General features: G+C 47.4%; 1 protein-coding gene across 1 annotated transcript; it reads right to left on the bottom strand.

Annotated features, from left to right (window-relative positions):
* Positions 1–2487: 2487 nt before the first annotated feature.
* On the bottom strand, positions 2488–25551 carry LOC109755472 (protein NRT1/ PTR FAMILY 4.5). The gene is made up of 6 exons (XM_020314377.3): positions 25330–25551; positions 24961–25178; positions 22951–23388; positions 22346–22467; positions 22197–22241; positions 2488–3319 (listed from the first exon to the last, which is right to left on the bottom strand). The coding sequence occupies exons 1-6, from the start codon at positions 25418–25420 to the stop codon at positions 2488–2490; spliced, it is 1746 nt and encodes a 581-aa protein (XP_020169966.1). The 5' UTR covers positions 25421–25551.
* Between the last annotated feature and the right edge of the window lie 426 nt (positions 25552–25977).

Below are 25977 nucleotides of genomic sequence, written 5' to 3'. Positions count from 1 at the left end.
AAGCCATCTAGCTAATAACTATGGACCCGAAGGTCTATGGTAAACTACTCACACATCATCAGAGAGGCTATGGTGTTGATGTAGAAGCCCTCCGTGATCGATTCCCCCTCCGGCGGAGCGCCGGAAAAGGCCCCAAGATGGGATCTCACGGGTACAGAAGGTTGCGGCGGTGGAAATAGGGTTTCGTGGTGCTCCTGGATGTTTTCGGGGTATATGGGTATATATAGGAGGAAGAAGTAGGTCGGTGGAGCTGCGAGGGGCTCACGAGGGTGGGAGGCGCGCCTCCCTGCCTCGTGGTCTCCTTGCTTCTTTCTTAACGTCCATTCGAAGTCGTCTGGATCACGTTTGTTTCAAAAATAACTCTCGCGAAGGTTTCATTCCGTTTGGACTCCGTTTGATATTCCTTTTCTGCGAAACACTAAGATAGGCAAAAAAACAGCAATTTGCACTGGGCCTTCGGTTAATAGGTTAGTCCAAAAAATAATATAAAAGTGCTTAGTAAAGCCCATTAAACATCCAAAACAGATAATATAATAGCATGGAAAAATAAAAAATTATAGATACGTTGAAGATGTATCAAGCTATTTAAATTTCCTTCTCTTGGCTTGCATCTCGTTGATTTGGGCTTGCATCATGTTGATTTGGAGTTGTTCTCGTTGCTTTGGCTTGCTTCTTGTGTGCGTCTGTCCATGCATGCATCATCTAGCTTCACTATGAGTTATTGATAATAGTGGTAGTATAGGATTTGGCTTACGCACATTTATGGTATTTACTTCTATACAACGTCTTTTCCTTTCCCTGCGACTAGGGAAGCCTTTTCTCCTTGATCTCTATCGGTGAGCCTGTTTACTTCTATACAACGTCTTTTCCTTTCCCTGCGACTAGGGAAAGCCTTTTCTCCTAGATCTCCGTCGGTGAGCCTGTGAATTCGTCTCCCCTCCACCTACTGCTCCAGCGGCCGATGGTGGGGAGGAGAATCCTGGTGCCTCGGCTCCTGCTAGTAGATAAGTACGGTTTTAGTCCTCACACAGGTGGCACACACATGCTTATATCCCAAATTCCCGATCCCATTTTCCACCATCTTGCCCAGATCTACCACCAAATTTATCAGAATCCAAAGAATGCCCTTTGATTTATGATTCCATGATAAGTTCCTTTGTTCTAATTACCAGGCGCACCCCCAGCAATACTGTCACCACTACTCATTGCTTTCTTCAAATCACTACCACTTTTGAGCCCTTGGCCACCAGGATTGGAGAAACTGGCCAAAGCAGGAGCATTCAGTTGATGACTGCTTTCAGCTGAGCCAGTAGTGCCCCAAACCGTTGTTGTTGTTGAATTTGATCACGAGCAAAGTTACTATTGATCTGATCGGGTGGTCCAGGAATTACCTTATCTCCTTGCTGCAAAAAGCTTCCCTCAAAGCCTTTCCTATGATCAACAAACTGGAACCTCCAACGTCAGCACTTCCGCCGGAAGGATTGGGACCCCTCAGATCATGAAAATTCTTATTCATATTCATCTCACCAGCCCTAAAGCCATTATCAATCCTCCCTCCCGAGGGTTGTCATCTCTGAATCTGTCACCCTCATACTCCTTTCTACGGTACTAAAAATTATCTCTACCACCACTATTGAATCTTCCAGGCCCTCTGAATCTACCAAAATTCACTTCCATTTCTACCTCAAGGCTCGCTGGCGTTGCACAGGGAACCCTAATTCTACAGAGAGCTCACCCTCGACCCTAATCTAGGGTAAGAGGAGGTTATTTATACAACAAAAAGAGCTAGAAAGTGAATTATGAAATACTCCTCTAGTATAGCCCAGCCCCCTGGATGGCCGAGTCTCTGTGATTGTTTTTCTTAAACATCAGGAGCATCCACAATATCTGAGAGAGTAGGTTAATTAGGACTTTTGGTGTGGGTGTACCTACGAAGATGTTCACATCATGGGGAGGACTCTTGTAAATCTTTTTCTGCCTTCTATAAAAATATGGTACGCGATTGCATACTCTAAAAGAAAGGACCATCCACAATATCTAAATTTTGTTTAGTATCGGACACCGGATTTGCAACTCTGCAATTATCAACAACCAAATCCCCCAAAACTACACATCCTGTGACAAAAAATCAAGGATGGTCGGGAAATTTCCCTCACACATATGCTCTCTATCATACCACACATCACTTTTTTTCCACCATAATTGTTCTTACGTCTCAAATTTTTGTTATCTATTTCTAGGAACAAATAATTGTCTGTATTTCCCTTTAGACAATCTATCTCCAATTTCTTTGTATCAACACTACAATCCCCCTACAAGAGGAAGATAGAGTGAATTTTGCAATTATTGCTACTTTTCTTGTTCCCGATCTTTTCCTTCCGCGTAGAAATTCTCTCTTTGCTAATACGCAAAGGAGAATGCATGGCAACCAATCCGTCTTGGCAAAGCAACTTTACCAGCTCGACCGATAGTACACAACATATTGATTTAGATCCCATCCACATAAGCAGCTGATGGAATAGTCTTCTTGTCATCTTCAGCGGCGACCCTTTGGTCATTCCGGTAGACGTACCTCCTCGCCCAGAACAGGTAGACCATGAAGGACACCAGCTCAGGAACACAGACCAACCAGTAGAAGGAATCAAGCCTACTCCTGTTGAGGTTGGCTCCATCCAGCCACCCTGCCGCCCCACCACCGCGCCTCATGGCACGGTTCACCAGCTGGATCAGCAAGGTCGAGAACCAGGCGGCCAGCCCCAACATGCAGTAGAACACGGAGCTCCCGATGGACTTCATCCCGGCGAAGGCCTCGCTGTAGAAGAACTCGAGGAGGCCGACGAAGGAGGTGACGTCCACCACCCTGAGGAGAAAGAACTGCGGCGTCAGCCAGAAGACCGACATCGGTTCCCCGCCAGCGGGCGAGTCCACGAAGCTGCTCCTGCGCGCCACCCCCTTCCTCCTCGTCTCCACGAGCGCCGCGACGGCGCTGGCCAGCACCGCGGCCACGAAGCCCACGCCGATGCGCTGGAGGTGCGTGACGCCGCCGACGTAGCCGGTGGCCCTACGCAGGAGCGGGACGAGCAGGCGGTCGTACACGACCAGGATCACCAGCTGGAAGACCGTCGGGATGACGAAGAGCGTCGCGGGGGACACGACGATCGCGCCCAGCCTGGTGTCCATGGTGTTGCCCCGCTGGACGGTGAGGTTGAGGATGATGGACACGGGCATGTAGCCGAGCGCTGAGGTAACGAAGATCGGGATCATGCGGCACATGATCTTGGTCTCCTCCACCTGGGTCACGTTGTAGAGCGACCATGGCTGTTATAGGGTGAAACCCTAGAGGGGATCTTTTCACACTTGGAGGGGGAAAAGGAGGAAGACCACTCAAGAACACAAGGCATAAATCACTCAAACAAACACAATATCACATCCACTAGGGTAGCACACAAGAGATCCACAAGATTACATGAACAATTCAAGGAAAATAGCACTAGGTAAGTTCTTCCCACTAGGTGAGGTCTTGATCTTGATCTCCTTCAATAGGAGGGCTTGATAATCCCAAGGATTCTTCCCAAAGAGGGGTCTTGATCTCCAAGAGGAGGAGGATACAAGGAGCAAAGCTCACTTTGGTGTTCTAAAATACTTTGCTAACCCTCCAATGACCTAGGAGGTGCCCTTATATAGTCTAGGGACGAAACAAGTTAAGAGACGGGGGTACAAAGGCCAAAAGGCCAAATACACGCGGCTGGACCGGAGGGGTCCGGGCACCCGGGCAACTTGGGACGGGCACCCGGCCTGCTCAGGGGGCGGCTGGCGGGTGGCCGGGCACCCGGGGGCCCAAGACCCGGGCACCCGGGGGAGCGCTGGAGGTCGCCAGGTGGGGTGGCCGGGCACCCGGGGTAGCGCCCAGCGGCTGGAGGTGCGGGGGCCGGGCACCCGGCCGGCCAAGGCCCGGGTACCCGGGGCGCGGCTGGAGGCGGGCAGGAGCCCGGGCACCTGGGGGTTGCAGGTGCCGGGCACCCGGGGTGTCCAGGGGGGTTTGCCCCTCCTCCTCCTCCTTCTTCACTCTTCTCGATCTCTCCTTCCTTCTCTTGCTCCATGGATGCTCGCAGCTTCACCTTCTCCTTCCCACGATCATCTCCTTGGTATCCTAGAATGCATAACATGTCTTTATGAGGTAGAACCCAATTCTCATGCGATTCCGAACGAAACTCGAAGAGGAGAGAATCAACCTCGTTCTCGATGGCGCGTGCACGTGCTCTTTGAAGGAAATATGCCCTAGAGGCAATAATAAAGTTATTGTTTATTTCCTTATATCATGATAAATGTTTATTATTCATGCTAGAATTGTATTAACCGGAAACATAATACTTGTGTGAATACATAGACAAACAGAGTGTCACTAGTATGCCTCTACTTGACTAGCTCGTTAATCAAAGATGGTTATGTTTCCTAGCCATGGACATGAGTTGTCATTTGATTAACGGGATCACATCATTAGGAGAATGATGTGATTGACTTGACCCATTCCGTTAGCTTAGCACTTGATCGTTTAGTATTCTGCTATTGCTTTCTTCATGACTTATACATGTTCCTATGACTATGAGATTATGCAACTCTCGTTTACCGGAGGAACACTTTGTGTGCTAGCAAACGTCACAACATAATTGGGTGATCATAAAGGTGCTCTACAGGTGTCTGCAAAGGTACTTGTTGGGTTGGCGTATTTCGAGATTAGGATTTGTCACTCCTATTGTTGGAGAGGTATCTCTGGGCCCTCTCGGTAATGCACATCACTATAAGCCTTGCAAGCAATGTGACTAATGAGTTAGTTGCGGGATGATGTGTTACGGAATGAGTAAAGAGACTTGCCGGTAACGAGATTGAACTAGGTATTGAGATACCGACGATCGAATCTCGGGCAAGTAACATACCGATGACAAAGGGAACAACGTATGTTGTTATGCAGTTTGACCGATAAAGATCTTCGTAGAATATGTAGGAGCCAATATGAGTATCCAGGTTCCGCTATTAGTTATTGACCGGAGACGTGTCTCGGTCATGTCTACATAGTTCTCGAACCCGTAGGGTCCGCACGCTTAAAGTTCGATGACGGTTATATTATGAGTTTATGTGTTTTGATGTACCGAAGGTAGTTCAGAGTCCCGGATATGATCACTGACATGACGAGGAGTCTCGAAATGGCCGAGACGTAAAGATCGATATATTGGACGACTATATTTGGATACCGGAATGGTTCCGGATGAGATCGGGATAATACCGGAGCACCGGGAGGTTATCGGAATCCCCCGGGAGGTATATGGGCCTTAATGGGCTTTAGTGGAAAGGAGGGGAAAGGAGCAAGGGAGGGGCGCCCCCCAAGCCCAATCCGAATTGGGAGGGGGGGGGGGCCCCTTTCCTTCCTCCCTCCTTCCTCTTCCTTCCCTCTCCCTCTCCAAATAGGAAAAGGAGGAGTCCTACTCCCGGTGGGAGTAGGACTCCCCCCTTGGGCGCGCCTCCTCCCCTTGCCGGCCCTCTCCTCCCCTTGCCGGCCCTCTCCTCCCCCCTTTATATACGGAGGAGAGGGGCACCCCATAGACACAACAATTGATCTCTTGGATCTCTTAGCCGTGTGCGGTGCCCCTCTCCACCATAGTCCTCCTCGATAATATCGTAGCGGTGCCTAGGCGAAGCCATGCGTCGGTAGCAACATCATCATCGTCACCACGCCGTCGTGCTGACGGAACTCTCCCTCAAAGCTCGGCTGGATCGGAGTTCGAGGGACGTCATCGAGTTGAACGAGTGCAGAACTCGGAGGTGCCGTGTGTTCGGTACTTGATCGGTCGGATCGTGAAGACGTACGACTACATCAACCGCGTTGTGCTAACGCTTCCGCTTTCGGTCTACGAGGGTACGTGGACACACTCTCCCTTCTCGTTGCTATGCATCATCATGATCCTGTGTGTGCATAGGAATTTTTTTGAAATCACTACGTTCCCCAACAGTGGTATCCGAGCCTGGTTTTATGCGTAGATGTTATATGCACGAGTAGAACACAAGTGAGTTGTCGGCGATACAAGTCATACTGCTTACCAGCATGTCATACTTTGGTTCGGCGGTATTGTTGGATGAAGCGGCCCGGACCGACATTACGCGTACGCTTACGCGAGACTTGTTCTACCGACGTGCTTTGCACACAGGTGGCTGGCAGGTGTCAGTTTCTCCAACTTTAGTTGAACCGAGTGTGGCTAAGCCCGGTCCTTGAGAAGGTTAAAACAACACTAACTTGACGAACTATCGTTGTGGTTTTGATGCGTAGGTAAGAACGGTTCTTGCTCAGCCCGTAACAGCCACGTAAAACTTGCGACAACAAAGTAGAGGACGTCTAACTTGTTTTTGCAGGGCATGTTGTGATGTGATATGGTCAAGGCATGATGCTAAATTTTATTGTATGAGATGATCATGTTTTGTAACCGAGTTATCGGCAACTGGCAGGAGCCATATGGTTGTCGCTTTATTGTATGCAATGCAATCGCCCTGTAATGCATTACTTTATCACTAAGCGGTAGCGATAGTCGTAGAAGCATAAGTTGGCGAGACGACAACGAAGCCTATGTTTGGACATCGGAAGTGTTCCGGGTGAAATCGGGATTTTTCCGGAGTACCGGGAGGTTACCGGAACCCCCCGGTAACTTAATGGGCCTTAGTGGGCCTAGGTGGAAGAGAGGAGAGGAGGCCAGGGCAGGGCCGCGTGCCCCTCCCCCCAGTCCGAATAGGACAAGGAGAGGGGGGCGGCGCCCCCCCTTCCTTCCTCCCCTCCACCTCGTCCCCCTCTCTCTCCTAGTCCAACATGGAAAAGAGGGGGAGTCCTACTCCCGGTAGGAGTAGGACTCCTCCTGGAGAGCCTCTCCCTTAGGCTGGCCGAACCCCCCCTTGCACCTTTATATACGGGGGCAGGGGGCACCTCTAGACACACAATTGATCAACGATCTTTTAGCCGTGTGCGGTGCCCCCCTCCACCATATTACACCTCGATAATATCGTAGCGGTGCTTAGGCGAAGCCCTGCGTCGGTAGAACATCATCATCGTCACCATGCCGTCGTGCTGACGAAACTCTCCCTCAACACTCGGCTGGATCGGAGTTCGAGGGACGTCATCGAGCTGAACGTGTGCTGAACTCGGTGGTGCCGTGCGTTCGGTACTTGATCGGTCGGATCGTGAAGACGTACGACTACATCAACCGCGTTGTGTTAACGCTTCCGCTTTCGGTCTACGAGGGTACGTAGACAACACTCTCCCCTCTCGTTGCTATGCATCACCATGATCTTGCGTGTGCGTAGGAATTTTTTTGAAATTACTACGTTCCCCAACAGTGGCATCCGAGCCTGGTTTTATGCGTTGATGTTATATGCACGAGTAGAACACAAGTGAGTTATGGGCGATACAAGTCATACTGCTTACCAGCATGTCATATTTTGGTTCGGCGGTATTGTGAGATGAAGCGGCCCGGACCGACATTACGCGTACGCATACGCGAGACTGGTTTCACCGTTGCGAGCACTCGTTGCTTAAAGGTGACTGGCGGGTGTCTGTCTCTGTCACTTTAGTTGAACCGAGTATGGCTACGCCCGGTCCTTGCGAAGGTTAAAACAACACCAACTTGACAAACTATCGTTGTGGTTTTGATGCATAGGTAAGAACGGTTCTTGCTAAGCCCGTAGCAGCCACGTAAAACTTGCAACAACAAAGTAGAGGACGTCTAACTTGTTTTTGCAGGGCATGTTGTGATGTGATATGGTCAAGACATGATGCTATATTTTATTGTATGAGATGATCATGTTTTGTAACCGAGTTATCGGCAACTGGCAGGAGCCATATGGTTGTCGCTTTATTGTATGAAATGCAATCGCCATGTAATTGTTTTACTTTATCACTAAGCGGTAGCGATAGTCGTAAAAGCAATAGTTGGTGAGACGACAACGATGCTACGATGGAGATCAAGGTGTCGCGCCGGTGACGATGGTGATCATGACGGTGCTTCGGAGATGGAGATCACAAGCACAAGATGATGTTGGCCATATCATATCACTTATATTGATTGCATGTGATGTTTATCTTTTATGCATCTTATCTTGCTTTGTTTGATAGTAGCATTATAAGATGATCTCTCACTAAAATTTCAAGATAAAAGTGTTCTCCCTGAGTATGCACCGTTGCGAAAGTTCTTCGTGCTGAGACACCACGTGATGATCGGGTGTGATAGGCTCTACGTTCAAATACAACGGGTGCAAAACAGTTGCACACGCGGAATACTCAGGTTAAACTTGACGAGCCTAGCATATGCAGATATGGCCTCGGAACACGGAGACCGAAAGGTCGAGCGTGAATCATATAGTAGATATGATCAACATAGTGATGTTCACCATTGAAACTACTCCATCTCACGTGATGATCGGACATGGTTTAGTTGATTTGGATCACGTGATCACTTAGATGATTAGAGGGATGTCTATCTAAGTGGGAGTTCTTAAGTAATATGATTAATTGAACTTAAATTTATCATGAACTTAGTACCTGATAGTATTTTGCTTGTCTATGTTGATTGTAGATAGATGGCCCGTGCTGTTGTTCCGTTGAATTTTAATGCGTTCCTTGAGAAAGCAAAGTTGAAAGATGATGGTAGCAATTACACGGACTGGGTCCGTAACTTGAGGATTATCCTCATTGTTGCACAGAAGAATTACGTCCTGGAAGCACCGCTAGGTGCCAGACCTGCTGCAGGAGCAACACCAGATGTTATGAACGTCTGGCAGAGCAAAGTTGATGACTACTCGATAGTTCAGTGTGCCATGCTTTACGGCTTAGAACCGGGACTTCAACGACGTTTTGACGTCATGGAGCATATGAGATGTTCCAGGAGTTGAAGTTAATATTTCAAGCAAATGCCCGGATTGAGAGATATGAAGTCTACAATAAGTTCTACAGCTGCAAGATGGAGGAGAATAGTTTTGTCAGTGAGCATATACTCAGAATGTCTGGGTATAACAATCACTTGATTCAACTGGGAGTTAATCTTCCGGATGATAGCGTCATTGACAGAATTCTTCAATCACTGCCACCAAGCTACAAGAGCTTTGTGATGAACTATAACGCGCAAGGGATGGATAAGACGATTCCCGAGCTCTTCGCAATGCTAAAGGCCGCGGAGGTAGAAATCAGAAAGGAGCATCAAGTGTTGATGGTCAACAAGACCACCAGTTTCAAGAAAAAGGGCAAAGGGAAGAAGAAGGGGAACTTCAAGAAGAACAACAAGCAAGTTGCTGCTCAGGAGAAGAAACCCAAGTCCGGACCTAAGCCTGAGGCTGAGTGCTTCTACTGCAAACAGACTGGTCACTAGAAGCGGAACTGCCCCAAGTATTTGGCGGATAAGAAGGATGGCAAGGTGAACAAAGGTATATGTGATATACATGTTATTGATGTGTACCTTACTAATGCTCGCAGTAGCACCTGGGTATTTGATACTGGTTCTGTTGCTAATATTTGCAACTCGAAACAGGGACTACGGATTAAGCGAAGATTGGCTAAGGACGAGGTGACGATGCGCATGGGAAATGGTTCCAAAGTCGATGTGACCGCGGTCGGCACGCTACCTCTACATCTACCTTCGGGATTAGTTTTAGACCTGAATAATTGTTATTTGGTGCCAGCGTTGAGCATGAACATTATATCTGGATCTTGTTTGATGCAAGACGGTTATTCATTTAAATCAGAGAATAATGGTTGATCTATTTATATGAGTAATATCTTTTATGGTCATGCACCCTTGAAGAGTGGTCTATTTTTGTTGAATCTCGATAGTAGTGATACACATATTCATAATATTGAAGCCAAAAGATGCAGAGTTGATAACCAACTTATTTGTGGCACTGCCGTTTAGGTCATATTGGTGTAAAGCGCATGAAGAAACTCCATACTGATGGACTTTTGGAACCACTTGATTATGAATCACTTGGTACTTGCGAACCGTGCCTCATGGGCAAGATGACTAAAACGCCGTTCTCCGGAACTATGGAGCGAGCAACAGATTTGTTGGAAATCATACATACAGATGTATGTGGTCCGATGAATGTTGAAGCTCGCGGCGGGTATCATTATTTTCTCACCTTCACAGATGATTTAAGCAGATATGGGTATATCTACTTAATGAAACATAAGTCTGAAACATTTGAAAAGTTCAAAGAATTTCAGAGTGAAGTGGAAAATCATCGTAACAAGAAAATAAAGGTTCTACGATCTGATCGTGGAGGAGAATATTTGAGTTACGAGTTTGGTCTACATTTGAAACAATGCGGAATAGTTTCGCAACTCATGCCACCCAGAACACCACAGCGTAATGGTGTGTCCGAACGTCGTAATCGTAATTTACTAGATATGGTGCGATCTATGATGTCTCTTACTGATTTACCGCTATCATTTTGGGGTTATGCTTTAGAGACGGCTGCATTCACGTTAAATAGGGCACCATCAAAATCCGTTGAGACAACGCCTTATGAACTGTGGTTTGGCAAGAAACCAAAGTTTTCGTTTCTTAAAGTTTGGGGCTGCGATGCTTATGTGAAAAAGCTTCAACCTGATAAGCTCGAACCCAAATCGGAGAAATGTGTCTTCATAGGATACCCAAAGGAAATTGTTGGGTACACCTTCTATCACAGATCTGAAGGCAAGACTTTTGTTGCTAAATTTGGATCCTTTCTAGAGAAGGAGTTTCTCTCGAAAGAAGTGAGTGGGAAGAAAGTAGAACTTGATGAGGTAACTGTACCTGCTCCCTTGTTGGAAAGTAGTTCATCACAGAAACCGGTTCCTGTGACACCTACACCTATTAGTGAGGAAGTTAATGATATTGATCATGAAGCTTTAGATCAAGTTACTACCGAACCTCGTAGGTCAACCAGAGTAAGATCCGCACCAAAGTGGTACGGTAATCCTGTTCTGGAGGTTATGTTACTAGACCATGACGAACCTACGAACTATGAAGAAGCGATGGTGAGCCCAGATTCCGCGAAATGGTTTGAGGCCATGAAATCTGAGATGGGATCCATGTATGGGAACAAAGTGTGGACTTTGGTTGACTTGCCCAATGATCAGCAAGCCATTGAGAATAAATGGATCTTCAAGAAGAAGACTGGCGCTGACGGTAATGTTACTGTCTACAAAGCTCGACTTGTTGCAAAAGGTTTTCGACAAGTTCAAGGGATTGACTACGATGAGACTTTCTCACCCGTAGCGATGCTTAAGTCTGTCCGAATCATGTTAGCAATTGCCGCATTTTATGATTATGAAATTTGGCAAATGGATGTCAAAACTGCATTCCTGAATGGATTTCTGGAAGAAGAGTTGTATATGATGCAACCGGAAGGTTTTGTCGATCCAAAGGGAGCTAACAAAGTATGCAAGCTCCAGCGATCCATTTATGGACTGGTGCAAGCCTGTCGGAGTTGGAATAAACGTTTTGATAGTGTGATCAAAGCATATGGTTTTATACATACTTTTGGAGAAGTCTGTATTTACAAGAAAGTGAGTGGGAGCTCTGTAGCATTTCTAATATTATATGTGGATGACATATTGTTGATTGGGAATGATATAGAATTTCTGGATAGCATAAAAGGATATTTGAATAAGAGTTTTTCAATGAAGGACCTCGGTGAAGCTGCTTATATATTGGGCATCAAGATCTATAGAGATAGATCAAGACGCTTAATTGGACTTTCACAAAGCACATACCTTGACAAAGTTTTGAAGAGGTTCAAAATGGATCAAGCAAAGAAAGGGTTCTTGCCTGTGTTACAAGGTGTGAAGTTGAGTCAGACTCAATGCCCGACCACTGCAGAAGATAGAGAGAAAATGAAAGATGTTCCCTATGCTTCAGCCATAGGCTCTATAATGTATGCAATGCTACGTACTAGGCCTGATGTGTGCCTTGCTATAAGTTTAGCAGGGAGGTACCAAAGTAATCCAGGAGTGGATCACTGGACAGCGGTCAAGAACATCCTGAAATACCTGAAAAGGACTAAGGATATGTTTCTCGTTTATGGAGGTGACAAAGAGCTAGTCGTAAAAGGTTACGTCGATGCAAGCTTTGACACTGATCCGGACGATTCTAAATTGCAAACCGATACGTGTTTACATTGAACGGTGGAGCTGTCAGTTGGTGCAGTTCTAAACAAAGCGTTGTGGCGGGATCTACGTGTGAAGCGGAGTACATAGCTGCTTCAGAAGCAGCAAATGAAGGAGTTTGGATGAAGGAGTTCATATCCGATCTAGGTGTCATACCTAGGGCATCGGGTCCAATGAAAATCTTTTGTGACAATACTGGTGCAATTGCCTTGGCAAAGGAATCCAGATTTCACAAGAGAACCAAGCACATCAAGAGATGCTTCAACTCCATCCGGGATCAAGTCCAGGTGGGAGACATAGAAATTTGCAAGATACATACGGATCTGAATATTGCAGACCCGTTGACTAAGCCTCTTCCACGAGCAAAACATGATCAGCACCAAGGCTCCATGGGTGTTAGAATCATTACTGTGTAATCTAGATAATTGACTCTAGTGCAAGTGGGAGACTGAAGGAAATATGCCCTAGAGGCAATAATAAAGTTATTATTTATTTCCTTATATCATGATAAATGTTTATTATTCATGCTAGAATTGTATTAACCGGAAACATAATACTTGTGTGAATACATAGACAAACAGAGTGTCACTAGTATGCCTCTACTTGACTAGCTCGTTAATCAAAGATGGTTATGTTTCCTAGCCATGGACATGAGTTGTCATTTGATTAATGGGATCACATCATTAGGAGAATGATGTGATTGACTTGACCCATTCCGTTAGCTTAGCACTTGATCGTTTAGTATTCTGCTATTGCTTTCTTCATGACTTATACATGTTCCTATGACTATGAGATTATGCAACTCCCGTTTACCGGAGGAACACTTTGTGTGCTACCAAACGTCACAACGTAACTGGGTGATCATAAAGGTGCTCTATAGGTGTCTCCAAAGGTACTTGTTGGGTTGGCGTATTTCGAGATTAGGATTTGTCACTCCGATTGTCGGAGAGGTATCTCTGGGCCCTCTCGGTAATGCACATCACTATAATCCTTGCAAGCAATGTGACTAATGAGTTAGTTGCGGGATGATGTATTACGAAACGAGTAAAGAGACTTGCCGGTAACGAGATTGAACTAGGTATTGAGATACCGACGATCGAATCTCGGGCAAGTAACATACCGATGACAAAGGGAACAACGTATGTTGTTATGCGGTTTGACCGATAAAGATCTTCGTAGAATATGTAGGCGCCAATATGAGCATCCAGGTTCCGCTATAGGTTATTGACCGGAGACGTGTCTCGGTCATGTCTACATAGTTCTCGAACCCGTAGGGTCCGCACGCTTAAAGTTCGATGACGGTTATATTATGAGTTTATGTGTTTTGATGTACCGAAGGTAGTTCGGAGTCTCGGATGTGATCACGGACATGACGAGGAGTCTCTAAATGGTCAAGACGTAAAGATCGATATATTGGACGACTATATTTGGATACCGGAATGGTTCCGGGTGAGATCGGGATAATACCGGAGCACCGGGAGGTTATCGAAACCCCCCGGGAGGTATATGGGCCTTAATGGGCTTTAGTGGAAAGGAGGGGAAAGGAGCAAGGGAGGGGGCGCCCCCCAAGCCCAATCCAAATTGGGAGGGGGGCCGGCCCCCCTTTCCTTCCTTCCTCCTTCCTCTTCCTTCCCTCTCCCTCTCCAAATAGGAAAATGAGGAGTCCTACTCCCGGTGGGAGTAGGACTCCCCCCTTGGGCGCGCCTCCTCCCCTTGGCCGGCCCTCTCCTCCCCCCTTTATATACGGAGGAGAGGGGCACCCCATAGACACAACAATTGATCTCTTGGATCTCTTAGCCGTGTGCGGTGCCCCTCTCCACCATAGTCCACCTCGATAATATTGTAGCGGTGCTTAGGCGAAGCCCTGCGTCGGTAGCAACATCATCATCATCACCACACCGTCGTGCTGACGGAACTCTCCCTCAAAGCTCGGCTGGATTGGAGTTCGAGGGACGTCATCGAGTTGAACGTGTACAGAACTCGGAGGTGACGTGCGTTCGGTACTTGATCGGTCGGATCGTGAAGACGTACGACTACATCAACCACGTTGTGCTAACGCTTCTGCTTTCGGTCTACGAGGGTACGTGGACACACTCTCCCCTCTCGTTGCTATGCATCACCATGATCCTGTGTGTGCATAGGAATTTTTTGGAAATTACTACGTTCCCCAACACTCTTGTCATCGGTCCTCGCGGTGCTTGGTGGTGAAGTAGTGTCGGTGCGGGTAGGCGAGGGATGCTCCGCATCATCTCCCCCCCTTGGGAGAGATCCGTCCACGGATCGTGCTCTTCATCACCATGGTACTTGGCCAACTCTTGGACGTTGAAGATGTCGCTTACGTTGTACTTGTCACGTGGGATGTCGACCTTGTAGGCGTTGTCGTTGTAGCGTGCTAGCACCTTGAATGGTCCGTCGGCTCTCGGGAGTAGCTTGGACTTGCGTTCCTTGGGGAAGCGGTCCTTGCGGAGATGTATCCATACTTGATCACCCGGTTGGAACACCATCGGAGACTTGTTGATGTTGAGCTTGGAGGCTAGTCGTTGTACTTGGCGCTCGATCGTGGAACGTGTTTCTTCATGCATCTTCTTGAGGTAGGTGGCTCTTGCGCTTGCGTCCAAGTTTGCTCGTTCTTGAAGCGGTAGAGGGAGAATGTCCAATGGCGACAAAGGGTTGAAGCCGTGGACAACCTCGAAGGGGGACTTGCCGGTTGTAGAATGTCTTGCGCGGTTGTAGGCGTACTCGGCAATGGGTAGGCACTCCTCCCACTCCTTGATGTTCTTCTTTATCAACACGCGTAGGAGAGTTGCAAGCGTCCGGTTGGTGACTTCCGTTTGGCCATCGGTTTGAGGGTGGTACGCCGTGGATAAGAGTAGCTTGATTCCGAGCTTGGCGCATAGCGTCTTCCAAAAGTAGCTTAAGAACTTGACGTCTCGATCCGACACAATTGTCTTTGGCACACCGTGCAACCTCAATATTTCCCTAGAAAAGAGATTGGCAACATGTGAAGCATCGTCTATCTTGTTGCATGGTATAAAATGAGCCATTTTAGAGAATCGGTCCACAACAACAGATACAGAGTCCTTGCCATTTTGAGTCCTTGGTAATCCAAGCACAAAATCCATGCTAATGTCTTCCCAAGGTTGGTGCGGAATAGGTAAAGGCATATGTAAACCATGGGATTGAGATTGTGAGTTAGCTTTGCAACATGTAGAGCACCGGTTGGTGAAGCGGGCGACATCGCGAAACATCATGGGCCAAAAATAGTTCTTGGAGAGCGTGGCAAAAGTCTTGTCGCATCCAAAATGTCCCATGAGTCCACCTCCATGAGCCTCTTGCGAAAGTAACAAACGAAGAGAAGACTCGGGAATGCATAGTTTGTTAGCTCTCATAAGATAACCATCTTTGATATAGTATCATTCCCAAGAAGTATGCGTCACACACTTAGCATAAGGAGTAGCAAAAGTCACATCGTGCTCATATAAATCTTTGATATGATCAAATCCAACAACATTCAATTCAAGTTGAGTAAGTAACATGCATTTGCGGGAAAGGGCATCCGCCACAACGTTCTCTTTGCCCTTAATGTATTTGATCACATAGGGGAAAGATTCAATAAATTCACTCCATTTAGCATGTCGTTTATTCAACTTGGTTTGACCTTTAAGGTACTTAAGTGTCTCATGATCGGTATGTATGAAAAACTCATGCGGTCTAAGGTAATGTTCCCAAACATGTAACACACGCACTAAAGCATACAATTCTTTGTCATAGATGGGATAGTTAAGTTGAGCACCGGAGAGTTTTTCACTAAAATATGCAATAGCTCGTTTTTCTTGCACCAAAACTCCACCAATTCCATTACCACTTGCATCGCAATGAACCTCAAAAGTTTTGTCAAAGTTAGGTAAAGCAAGAATCGGAGCATGAGTAAGCAAAGATTTGAGCTCATTAAAAGCGGTAGATTGCAAAGGTCCCCAAACAAAAGGAGCATTTTTCTTACTCAAGGCATGCAACAGTGCGGCAATAGTGCTAAAATCTTTCACAAAGCGACGATAGAAACCCGCAAGGCCAAGAAAACTTCGCACTTGTTCCAAATTGGTGGGTTGTGGCCAAGTTTTAATTGCTTCAATTTTAGACTCATCAACATGGACACCCTTTGAGGAAACAACGAAACCCAAGAAAACAAGCTTGTCAACACCAAAAGTGCACTTTTTCATGTTCACATAAAGACGTTCTTTGCGAAGAGTTTGCAAAACAGCCCTAACATGCTTTATATGATCTTTGATGGATTTGCTAAAAACAAGTATGTCATCTAAGTAGACCACAACAAACACTCCAATGTAAGGACGAAGCACAAAATGCATAAGATGCATGAAAGTACCGGGAGCTTCCGATAAATCCATAGGCATAACCAACCACTCGTACAAGCCAAATTTAGTTTTGAAAGCGGTTTTCCATTCATCACCTTCTTGTATGCGGATTTGATAGTAGCCACTTTTAAGATCAACTTTTGAGAAAATAGTAGCACCGCTAAGTTCATCTAGCATATCGTCAAGTCGAGGTATGGGATGCCTATAATGAACGGTGATAGCATTGATGGGTCTACAATCGGAGCACATGCGAAAACTACCATCTTTCTTGGGTACAAGTATAACCGGAACGGCACAAGGGCTTAAGCTTTCACGTACATGACCGTTGTCGATGAGTTGTTGTACTTGCCGTTGGATCTCCTTAGTTTCTTCGGGGTTGACGCGGTAGGGAGCCTTGTTCGAAAGAGGTGCTCCGGGGATGAGGTCGATCCTATGTCCAATGCCACGTAGAGGAGGAAGATCGGGAGGTAGCTCATCGGGGAAGACATCCTCGAATTCCTGCAACAAGTTAGAAAACACTAGAGGAAGAGGATTAGGAGTGTTAGTTTTTGCCACCTCATCTTTGCATAGGAGGACAAAGTGGATGACACTCGATGGGTTCTCACACACTTCTCTCATCTCTCTTTTTGTGGCTAGGAGGACTAAGTTTTTCTCTCTTGGCGAAGAGGCGCTCAATTTTGGCTTGTGGCTCTCACTTTCTTTTTGGTGGATCACTCTCTCACTAGGATTTCCACGATGGGTGGATGCTTGCTTATTGGCGATCACTTGGCTTGGTGACATTGGTCAAAGCACATATTCCTTGCCTTTCATCTTGAAGCTATAGTAGTTGGTTCGTCCGTTGTGGATGACTCCACGGTCAAATTGCCAAGGTCGTCCCAAGAGAAGGTGGCACACCGACAAAGGAACTAAATCACACTCCAAGCTGTCCTCGTAAGCGCCAATCTTGAAAGAAACTTGCACCGTATGCTCCACTTGAATGGTGCCGGAGTCGCTTAGCCATTGCACCTTGTAGGGACGAGGGTGCTTCTTCTTGACCAATTGGAGCTTGGAACATAGCTCGTCGCTTGCCAAGTTGTGACAACTTCCTCTGTCGATGATGACCTTCACGGAACGCCCGTTGATGCCGGCCTTTGTGTGGAAGATGTGGCACCGTTGGTCTTCATCTTGATGGTGTTGGAGCGTCAAGACCTTGGAGACCACAAGAGAGGGACTTGAATCATTGTCACAAAACACTTGATCATCTTCATCTTCATTGACGCGCCGGTGCATGGCCACGTGCTCAAGGGCTTCCATTTCTTCTTCACTCATCGAGTCATATGTGCCATCATCGTTGAAGATCATGGTTCGCTTGTTTGTGCACTCGAAGGACTTGTGTCCCCGGCCACCACATGTGAAGCACTTGAGAGAACTTGTCTTGACGGGGTTGTTCGGTGGCGCCGAAGATGAGGGAGTCTTGGATTTGTAGTTGCTTGCCGGAGAACAAGTCGAGTAAGGCGTAGCTTGCTTGGAACTTGACTTGTTGCCGGTACTTGGTGATGCTCTAGTTGAGGTAGGAGTTGCCGAAGTCGCGGGAGCTTGAGAGTAGGAGCCGTAGGTCTTGGACGAGTACTTGGCGTATTTGAAGTCATCTTGGACTTGTCGCTCGGCCTTGGTCACTTGATGAACTAGCTCGAGACGGTTTGAGTATGGTTGGAAGTCGGCAATCCACTTGATTGGGTGGTTGAGGCCGTTCAAGAAGCGTGCCATTGTTTGCTCGTCGTCTTCCTTGACATTGGCTCGTATCATGGCAATCTCCATTTCTTGGTAGTATTCTTCCACCGTCTTCATGCCTTGTTTGAGGAGTTGCAACTTCTTGAAGAGATCACGGGTGTAGTGTGTAGGCACGAAGCGAGCTCTCATGACATCCTTCATTTCCGTCCACGTTGTGATTGGTGGTTCGCCTCTTGTATGTCGTCGCTCGATCACTTATTCCCACCAAATGAGAACGTAGTCTTGGAACTCGAGGGAGGCCATGGAGATCTTCTTTTCCTTGTCGTAGTTGTGAAGACGGAATGTTTTATCCACCTTCAAGGCCCATGAGAGATACTCTTCGGGATCATTGCTTCCGGAGAACTTGGGCATGGTGAACTTGAGCTTGCCGAAGCGGAGTTCTTCATCGAAGTAGCGGTTTTGATGTCGCTCTTGCCGTGGAGGGAGGTCCTCAAATGCTCGTTCCTCGAGATGTCGCTCTTGGCGTGGAGGAGGATCTTGAAGTACTTGTTCCGCTTGGAGTCGTTCTTGTCTTGGAGGAGGACGAGGGATATGCGCTTGGTTGCGCCTTTCTTGTTGCTCTTCACGTCTCGCGGCTTCTTCTTGTATCTCTCGATGAAGAGCTTCCTCTTGTTCTCGTGCTTCCCGACCGCGTTGGGCAATGGCACGTGTGGAATCTCGGAGTGAATCTAGGGCCGCTTGAGCTTGAACTTCGCGCCGTAGTTGTTGTTGTCGAAGTGCTTCGGCATCTTGCTCCTCTTGGTGTAGACGCGCTCGTTCCTCTTGTTCTTGACGGATGTCATCTTCGTCTTGAGGTTGTTGCCGTGGCACTTGTGGAGGCATTTGCTCTTGCTCCCTTGGTTCTTGCGCTTGTTGTCGCGCCCTTTCACGTGCTCGTACTCGGTCTTGTAAGCCATTGCCATAGAATGGATTTTCTTGAGCTTGGCGATCTTGAGGTGCTTGACGTCGAGGGACTTGAGCTCGTGGAGGACTTGTATCATAAGATGAGTAGTCCGAAGGTGGCCGACTTGAACAGCGGCTTGAGTGGCGCCGTCTTGCTGACGATGATGAGGAAGACGGGCGTCGCACGATCATGTTGCGAAGTTCTTCCATTTGTGTAGTGAACTTGTCGTCGATCGATTGATGAAGGTCGGAGGCGAGTTGCTCCAAGCATTCACCCAATGCTACACTTTCTTGATGTAACGCTCGTTGTGCGATGAAGAAGTGGTTCTTGGTGACGTAGCCGTTATCATCACCTTGCTCCTCGAAAGGTGGGTTCACCGACGAACTTGGCCTATCCATCATAACCAAGTGGGGTGAGTAGGAAAATGAGAGAACAATACCGAAGTTACCTTTTTCGAGGATTGAGGATGTAACAAGTGCCACTCAATGTAATGCCACAATAGTAGAATTGGAACCGGGTTTGTTTCTCACACCTACAAGTAAAAGGCTTATGGAGGAGCTTGGTTAGGATGGTGGCAAAAAATTCAAGCAAATGTTAGTCAAGATATCGATAAGGTTGAGAAGGTTCACAAAAATGCAAGTAAAGCAAATAGATCAAAGCCAAGAGTATCACTAGGAACACACACACGGAAGATAGATGGGATCCGCACAACCAAGGGGTGAGCTCAAAATGTGTGACCACGGAAAATGCTCTTGTTGTGCGAATGCTAGAGAGACGCTAGCTCGATTGCTCAAATGGGCGAGATACGCATGTGCACCAACCTATAAGAGAAACGTGCCGTCTTCAATTCCAACTATGCTATGTATGAGGTGTTCAAGATGATATGCAAAATGGCTGAATGCTATTGCTTATAAGCTCTTTGTTTCTCCTCTTTTGCTTAAAAGCTTTTCTTTCTTTCTCTTTTTTTTCACTATGCTTGATGCTCGAGCCAAGTATGATATGAGACAAGTATGTAAGGTATGCACGGGAGAGACTTATGGCACTAAGATGATAACAAGATCACTACGGTGCACAATAGCGTGGCCCGACAATTCTCAACTCGCTAGTCTCGATGGGTAAGCAACGCAAAAGGCTCGGGCTATCAATGCAAAAGCAAAGGTAAGTGACGTCGAAGTTACCGTCCTTTCTTACGGTTAGCGGTGAAGATGACTACGAGGTGATGATGAATGGCGGTGATGTCGATGTCACACGTTCCTAAGTAGCCGAAACACCTTAGAAAACGAAAACCGCAACTCAAAATCGGTCAAATGCGGAAGGTGGGTGTTTTTGTGTTGATTTTTGGATGGAGGCTAATGGTGGTGGTAATGATATATGGTGATGGGGGGGTGTCAAGAGCTTCCAAACAAGCTAAAGAACACGAAAAACGGACTTGGGAGGTGGAAGTTATGGTCAATTTGGTGTTGTAGTTGGGCTGATTCGGGGGAGGGGGGGTGCGGGCACACGGGGCTGGGAGGTGCGGGTGCCCGGGGTGGTCAGGGGAAAGTGGCCCGGGGGTGCGGGTGCCCAGTGGTTCGAGGTGCGGGCACCCGGTGGTCTCCGATTTGGGTGGAAAATTTGGGGGAAATGCAAAATTCGGAGGATTTCGTGGTGGGAAGGGTGGGGATTGTTGGGGAGGAGCTAGATCCACTTGCCAAACATCAAATCCATGGACCAAAACAACCAAATCTCACAAGATCCAACAAATTGCAAGAAAAAAATTTGGGGCTATTTTTTTGGGGAATTTTCGAATTTGGACAAAAAACAACAAAATCAAGCCAGCAAATGGGGGGATGGGACTCCAAGATGTGAATCAACCTTGCTCATGATACCAAGATGTTATAGGGTGAAACCCTAGAGGGGATCTTTTCACACTTGGAGGGGGAAAAAGGAGGAAGAACAGTCAAGAACACAAGGCACAAATCACTCAAACAAACCCAATATCACATCCACTAGGGTAGCACACAAGAGATCCACAAGATTACATGAACAATTCAAGGAAAATAGCACTAGGTAAGTTCTTCCCACTAGGTGAGGTCTTGATCTTAATCTCCTTCAAGAGGAGGGCTTGATAATCCCAAGGATTCTTCCCAAAGAGGGGTCTTGATCTCCAAGAAGAGGAGGATACAAGGAGCAAAGCTCACTTTGGTGTTCTAAAATACTTTGCTAACCCTCCAAATGACCTAGGAGGTGCCCTTATATAGTCTAGGGACGAAACAAGTTAAGAGAGGGGGGTACAAAGGCCAAAAGGCCAAATACACGCGGCTGGACCGGAGGGGTCCGGGCACCCAGGCAACTTGGGCCGGGCACCCGGCCTGCTCAGGGGGCGGCTGGCGGGTGGCCGGGCACCCGGGGGAGCGTTGGAGGTCGCCAGGTGGGGTGGCCGGGCACCCGGGGCCTCAAGCCCGGGCACCCGGGGGAGCGCTGGAGGTCGCCAGGTGGGGTGGCCGGGCACCCGGGGCCTCAAGCCCGGGCACCCGGGGGAGCGCTGGAGGTCGCCAGGTGGGGTGGCCGGGCACCCGGGGCAGCGCCCAGCGGCTGGAGGTGCGGGGGCCGGGCACCCGGCCGGCCAAGGCCCGGGCACCCGGGGGCGCGGCTGGAGGCGGGCAGGAGCCTGGGCACCCGGGGGCTGCAGGTGCCGGGCACCCGGGGTGTCCAGGGGGTTTTCCCCTCCTCCTCCTTCTTCACTCTTCTCGATCTCTCCTTCCTTCTCTTGCTCCATGGATGCTCGCAGCTTCATCTTCTCCTTCTCACGATCATCTCCTTGGTATCCTAGAATGCATAACATGTCTTTATGAGGTAGAACCCAATTCTCATGCGATTCCGAACGAAACTCGAAGAGGAGAGAATCAACCTCGTTCTCGATGGCGCGTGCACGTGCTCTTGCCATCGATCCTCGCGGTGCTTGCGGTGGTGAAGTAGTGTCGGTGCGGGTAGGCGAGGGATGCTCCGCATCAATGGCCCTCTTGCCCCGTTCTCTATTTTTATTGCTGCTTTGTCCAGAAACCTGAAAGATGGTGAGACGAGTCAGACTGACACAACACAATTCTGTTTTGGAACCATAATTAAGCTGACAACAGGACATAATATTTAGGTCTGATTTTGACGTACTGCAAGCCTTCTGTTCTGTGTAGCACCTCGAGGCCTTTAGCATTATCGTCACTCATCTGGTTTAAGTCTTCAGGGCTCCCAGGTAGCTTAAGATTCCTTTTCTTGCATGCTACTATAATTACCTGAAAGAGGACTTGCCGGCATTATTAGTAAAAAGATTAGGGAAATGATATTCTATCATGCATGGGATACTTCATGCACGTATATCAACCGTTCGATCGCTGTTTTGAGATCCATGCCACAGTGACAAAATTTGGTCCCGTTTCATAGTGTTACATAATGAACCAGATAGTTTTTGTTAATGAAAATGGAAGAGGAAGGCCGCCCTTTTATTAAAAAAAAGGTGTTACATAATGTTTCATTGTTTTTTTTCATCTTGTACACACAATCAAGAGTGCAATTGTTTCAAATGAATCAAAAAATGGCTCAAATTTCAGAGCAAAGACAGGCGGTGTATGTACGCACCATATATCCCTTGCATGGTAGAACTTATAGTACTATTGTATCGCCTCGGACAAAAATGATTCGAATATGTTTCTTTCAGAACAATTAAAATAATTCAAACGCTGACCGCGTGGATCAAAGCTCATGTATTAATTGATTACCTGCATAATCCTAGTGATGGGGCTCCCAGTTGGCACCTGGTTGCGATAGAAGGGGAACCCAGCAGCCCAAATGAGCAACCCAAGCAGCACAATCGCAGCGCAGACACCAAAGCCAACACCCCATCCTTTGTTGTTCTCCAGCCACACGACGAAGATGAGCCCGAAGAAGGTTCCCATTGACACAAAGAAGGTGGACCAGTTGAAGAAGCTCGACTCCAACCGCCGTTCAACGGCGTCAGCATTGTCGAACTGGTCGCCACCGAGCGCTGGTAGGCATGCCCGGATGGCTCCCTCACCGATGCAGATCATGTACATGCCAAGGAGAAGCAGACTTAGGTTGGTGCCGTGCACCGGCTCGCAGTTATGTGGCTCGTTGACGCTGCACGCCGGCGGGTGAAGCGAGGGGACGTGTGCTTGGATGGCTAGCAGGATGTAACCCTGTAATAGAAATGATTTATATTGAAACTTAGATATGTATTTCAATCTTGAAACTCAACAACTATATATTCAGTTCTTGAATAGCAACAAGGATGGTAGTTTTTATGGTCGAAAAAAAAGAATGGTAGTTTTTTTTCTTTCGAGAAAACACAAAAGACCTTCATCGAAAAGGTAGAAGTTCAGTTACAATCCTCCTAGGAGGCGCAAGGTACAAAAAGGGGGTAGCAAATTTAGTGGACACCCCTTAGTCCTAGAGCACCTGCCGTAGCGTAGGACGATGCCTCGTCTTTGATCCTGCCAACGAGTGCAACAATGGCATCTGCTACCCTGCTCGTGCCCTAGTAGATGATCTCGAAGCACCGGGACAAGCATGTTTCCGAAACTTAAGCATGTTGGTGGTGTAGGCCATAACTACTTTTTTTTAATAGTACACTACCGGGTGTTGAACTTAAGATCAATTGGTTTTGATACCATACCAAATTAATAATGTATCTAGACATATTGTAGTGCTAGATACATCTGTTTGAGCGACAATTATTTTCAAATGGAGGAAGTAGTTAGTTACTTCAAAAGTTCAAACAGAAGGAAAATGGCGGGAAATATATGTCAACGCATCAAGCCAATCTGTTGAAAGTTGAATGGATCACTTGAACCAATATGTTGCAGCTTGTTGAATAAATCCGGAAAAATGATTGCACGCCTCTTGAGGCAGATGGCATCGAGGGACAAATACAAGCAGGATGGTGCTCACCCTCAATCAGGCATCCACAAGAAGAAGAAAGCTAGCAAATGCAATGGCAAGAGCAATAATAGGGGGACGATTGTGCTTTCATGATACAGTTGTCTTGGTTGCAAACCTGGGCTCGGATGTGTCTATTGTCTCTATCATTATATCCTTCTCAAGTTGTTGGCGTGACCCAAGTATTTGGGGGCGGTATTGATTCTATGTTGGATATATTTGTTGAGGGGTTGTGTGACTCCATTGTTTGAGAGTAGTTCGCATGTGGGCGAGTTTGTGACGGTTTTCGTCCTGTTTTCCATCGATTAATCGGGCAACTCTCTTTTTCTTAACTAATGGTTGAGGCAAAACTTTGGCTCCTTTAAAGAAAATGAATAATAATAAACAATATTATCGACATAATAGACACTACATAACATCAGCTCATGCCCCCCAATAATATTCCACTAACCTAATAATAGAAATGGAGACGGTGCAACAACCGAACAACTGAAAAGCAAACAGGTAGAGAATCTCATTCTTGCCTGCTTTTTTTTCGAAGAGGCAAGAGTTTTGCACTGTACTGCATTATCCACTATTAAGATAAGAGGAAAGAAACGCTATAATTATTGTAACACCAGCTAGCTGCATGCAGCTGTATTATGCATTTAGCTTTGTTCCTCGAAGTGTCATAGAAAGCTATATGGTGGTAATTTTCTATTTTTTGACGGTTAGTTACTTTAGAGACTCTGAAGTACGTACCATTTTTTCCTTGAAAACAAACTAGACGCTACCCGAAAAATAAAACTAGACGCGTAGAGTAGCGAATATGCATGGGCGAGTTGGTCAGTTACCAAAATCTCAACGGGGGCGAATATGAGGACGGTGTAGAAGCGCTTGACGTAGGAGTCGGCGAGGAAAGCCGCCGGGATGGTGAACATCTGCAGCGCGGCGACGAAGTTGGTGCTGGTGGTCGCCGCCGCGGCGACGCCCATGTTCATCGTCCCGCGGAGGTAGCTCACCATGTTCATGCTGTTGGCGATGTTGACCACGTTGCCGAGCCACACCATGACTGTATATGTACATACAACAGCATTGTTACAAGTTCAGACTTATCTTCTCTAAGAAGTGTGCGAGCGAGCTAGTCTGAAGTCAGAGCATATGAAGCCAGCAATCCCATCTCACACTGCTGATGAAGGAAAGCAGATGAGCAGTTCACTTACTGTAAATGAACATGGAAGCTCTGACTCCTCCATGCCTACTGGTGTCAACCGGCCTCCCCCTGAAATCCACGAGCCCGAACGAGCTGCCCATGATCTCGCTTCCGAGTCCGAACGAGTTCAAATTTGTACGCGCGTGCTGTGCTTGCGAGTTGCGAGTGAGTGGCACTTGAAGAGTGTTCCACTAGCTATATAGGCGGATGAGCACTGTTTGCTAGTGAGGCAGAGTTGGTACAGCAGTGCTGTGCACCATACCAGAAATGGACATAACGGGGTACCAAACGCTCTGGTTCTAGGGGGGTCAGGTCTATGGATTGCTGGATGCGTGCACTACTTACTTTTGTAGGAAATGGCTGCGGTCGTCGTGCAGCAGACCGCCTCCCTAGCGGGAAAGGAAATTCCTCCCAGTAGCGTGCATGATCCGTGCCCGTCGTGACAGCCAGTGTTTGGTCGACAGCGACAAGTTGGCCGTCGGGATATGTATGTGACGGGGTAACGCCCGTGAAAAAAATCTGCAGGCGTCCTGCTCCTGGAAAACGAGACGACGGAAACCAACAAGGCCAACACAAGCACCCCGCTTCAAGAAGGCAGATGCTATGCTACGAGCAGTGCCGAAGCTTTACTGTGATTTGTGAGGGGGCTAAATGAGTC

This window comes from Aegilops tauschii, chromosome 5, assembly GCF_002575655.3.
Source record: "Aegilops tauschii subsp. strangulata cultivar AL8/78 chromosome 5, Aet v6.0, whole genome shotgun sequence".
Lineage (NCBI taxonomy): Eukaryota > Viridiplantae > Streptophyta > Magnoliopsida > Poales > Poaceae > Aegilops > Aegilops tauschii.
This window is presented reverse-complemented; position numbering and strand designations above follow the sequence as displayed.

Coding starts and splice junctions, on each gene's coding strand:
- LOC109755472 (XM_020314377.3), bottom strand. CDS start 25,420: ATGGGCAGCTCGTTCGGGCTCGTGGATTTCAGGGGGAGGCCGGTTGAC. Junction 22,468..22,950: donor CCATCACTAGGATTATGCAG/GTAATCAATTAA, acceptor GTCCTCTTTCAG/GTAATTATAGTAGCATGCAA. Junction 22,242..22,345: donor CACAGAACAGAAGGCTTGCA/GTACGTCAAAAT, acceptor ACCATCTTTCAG/GTTTCTGGACAAAGCAGCAA.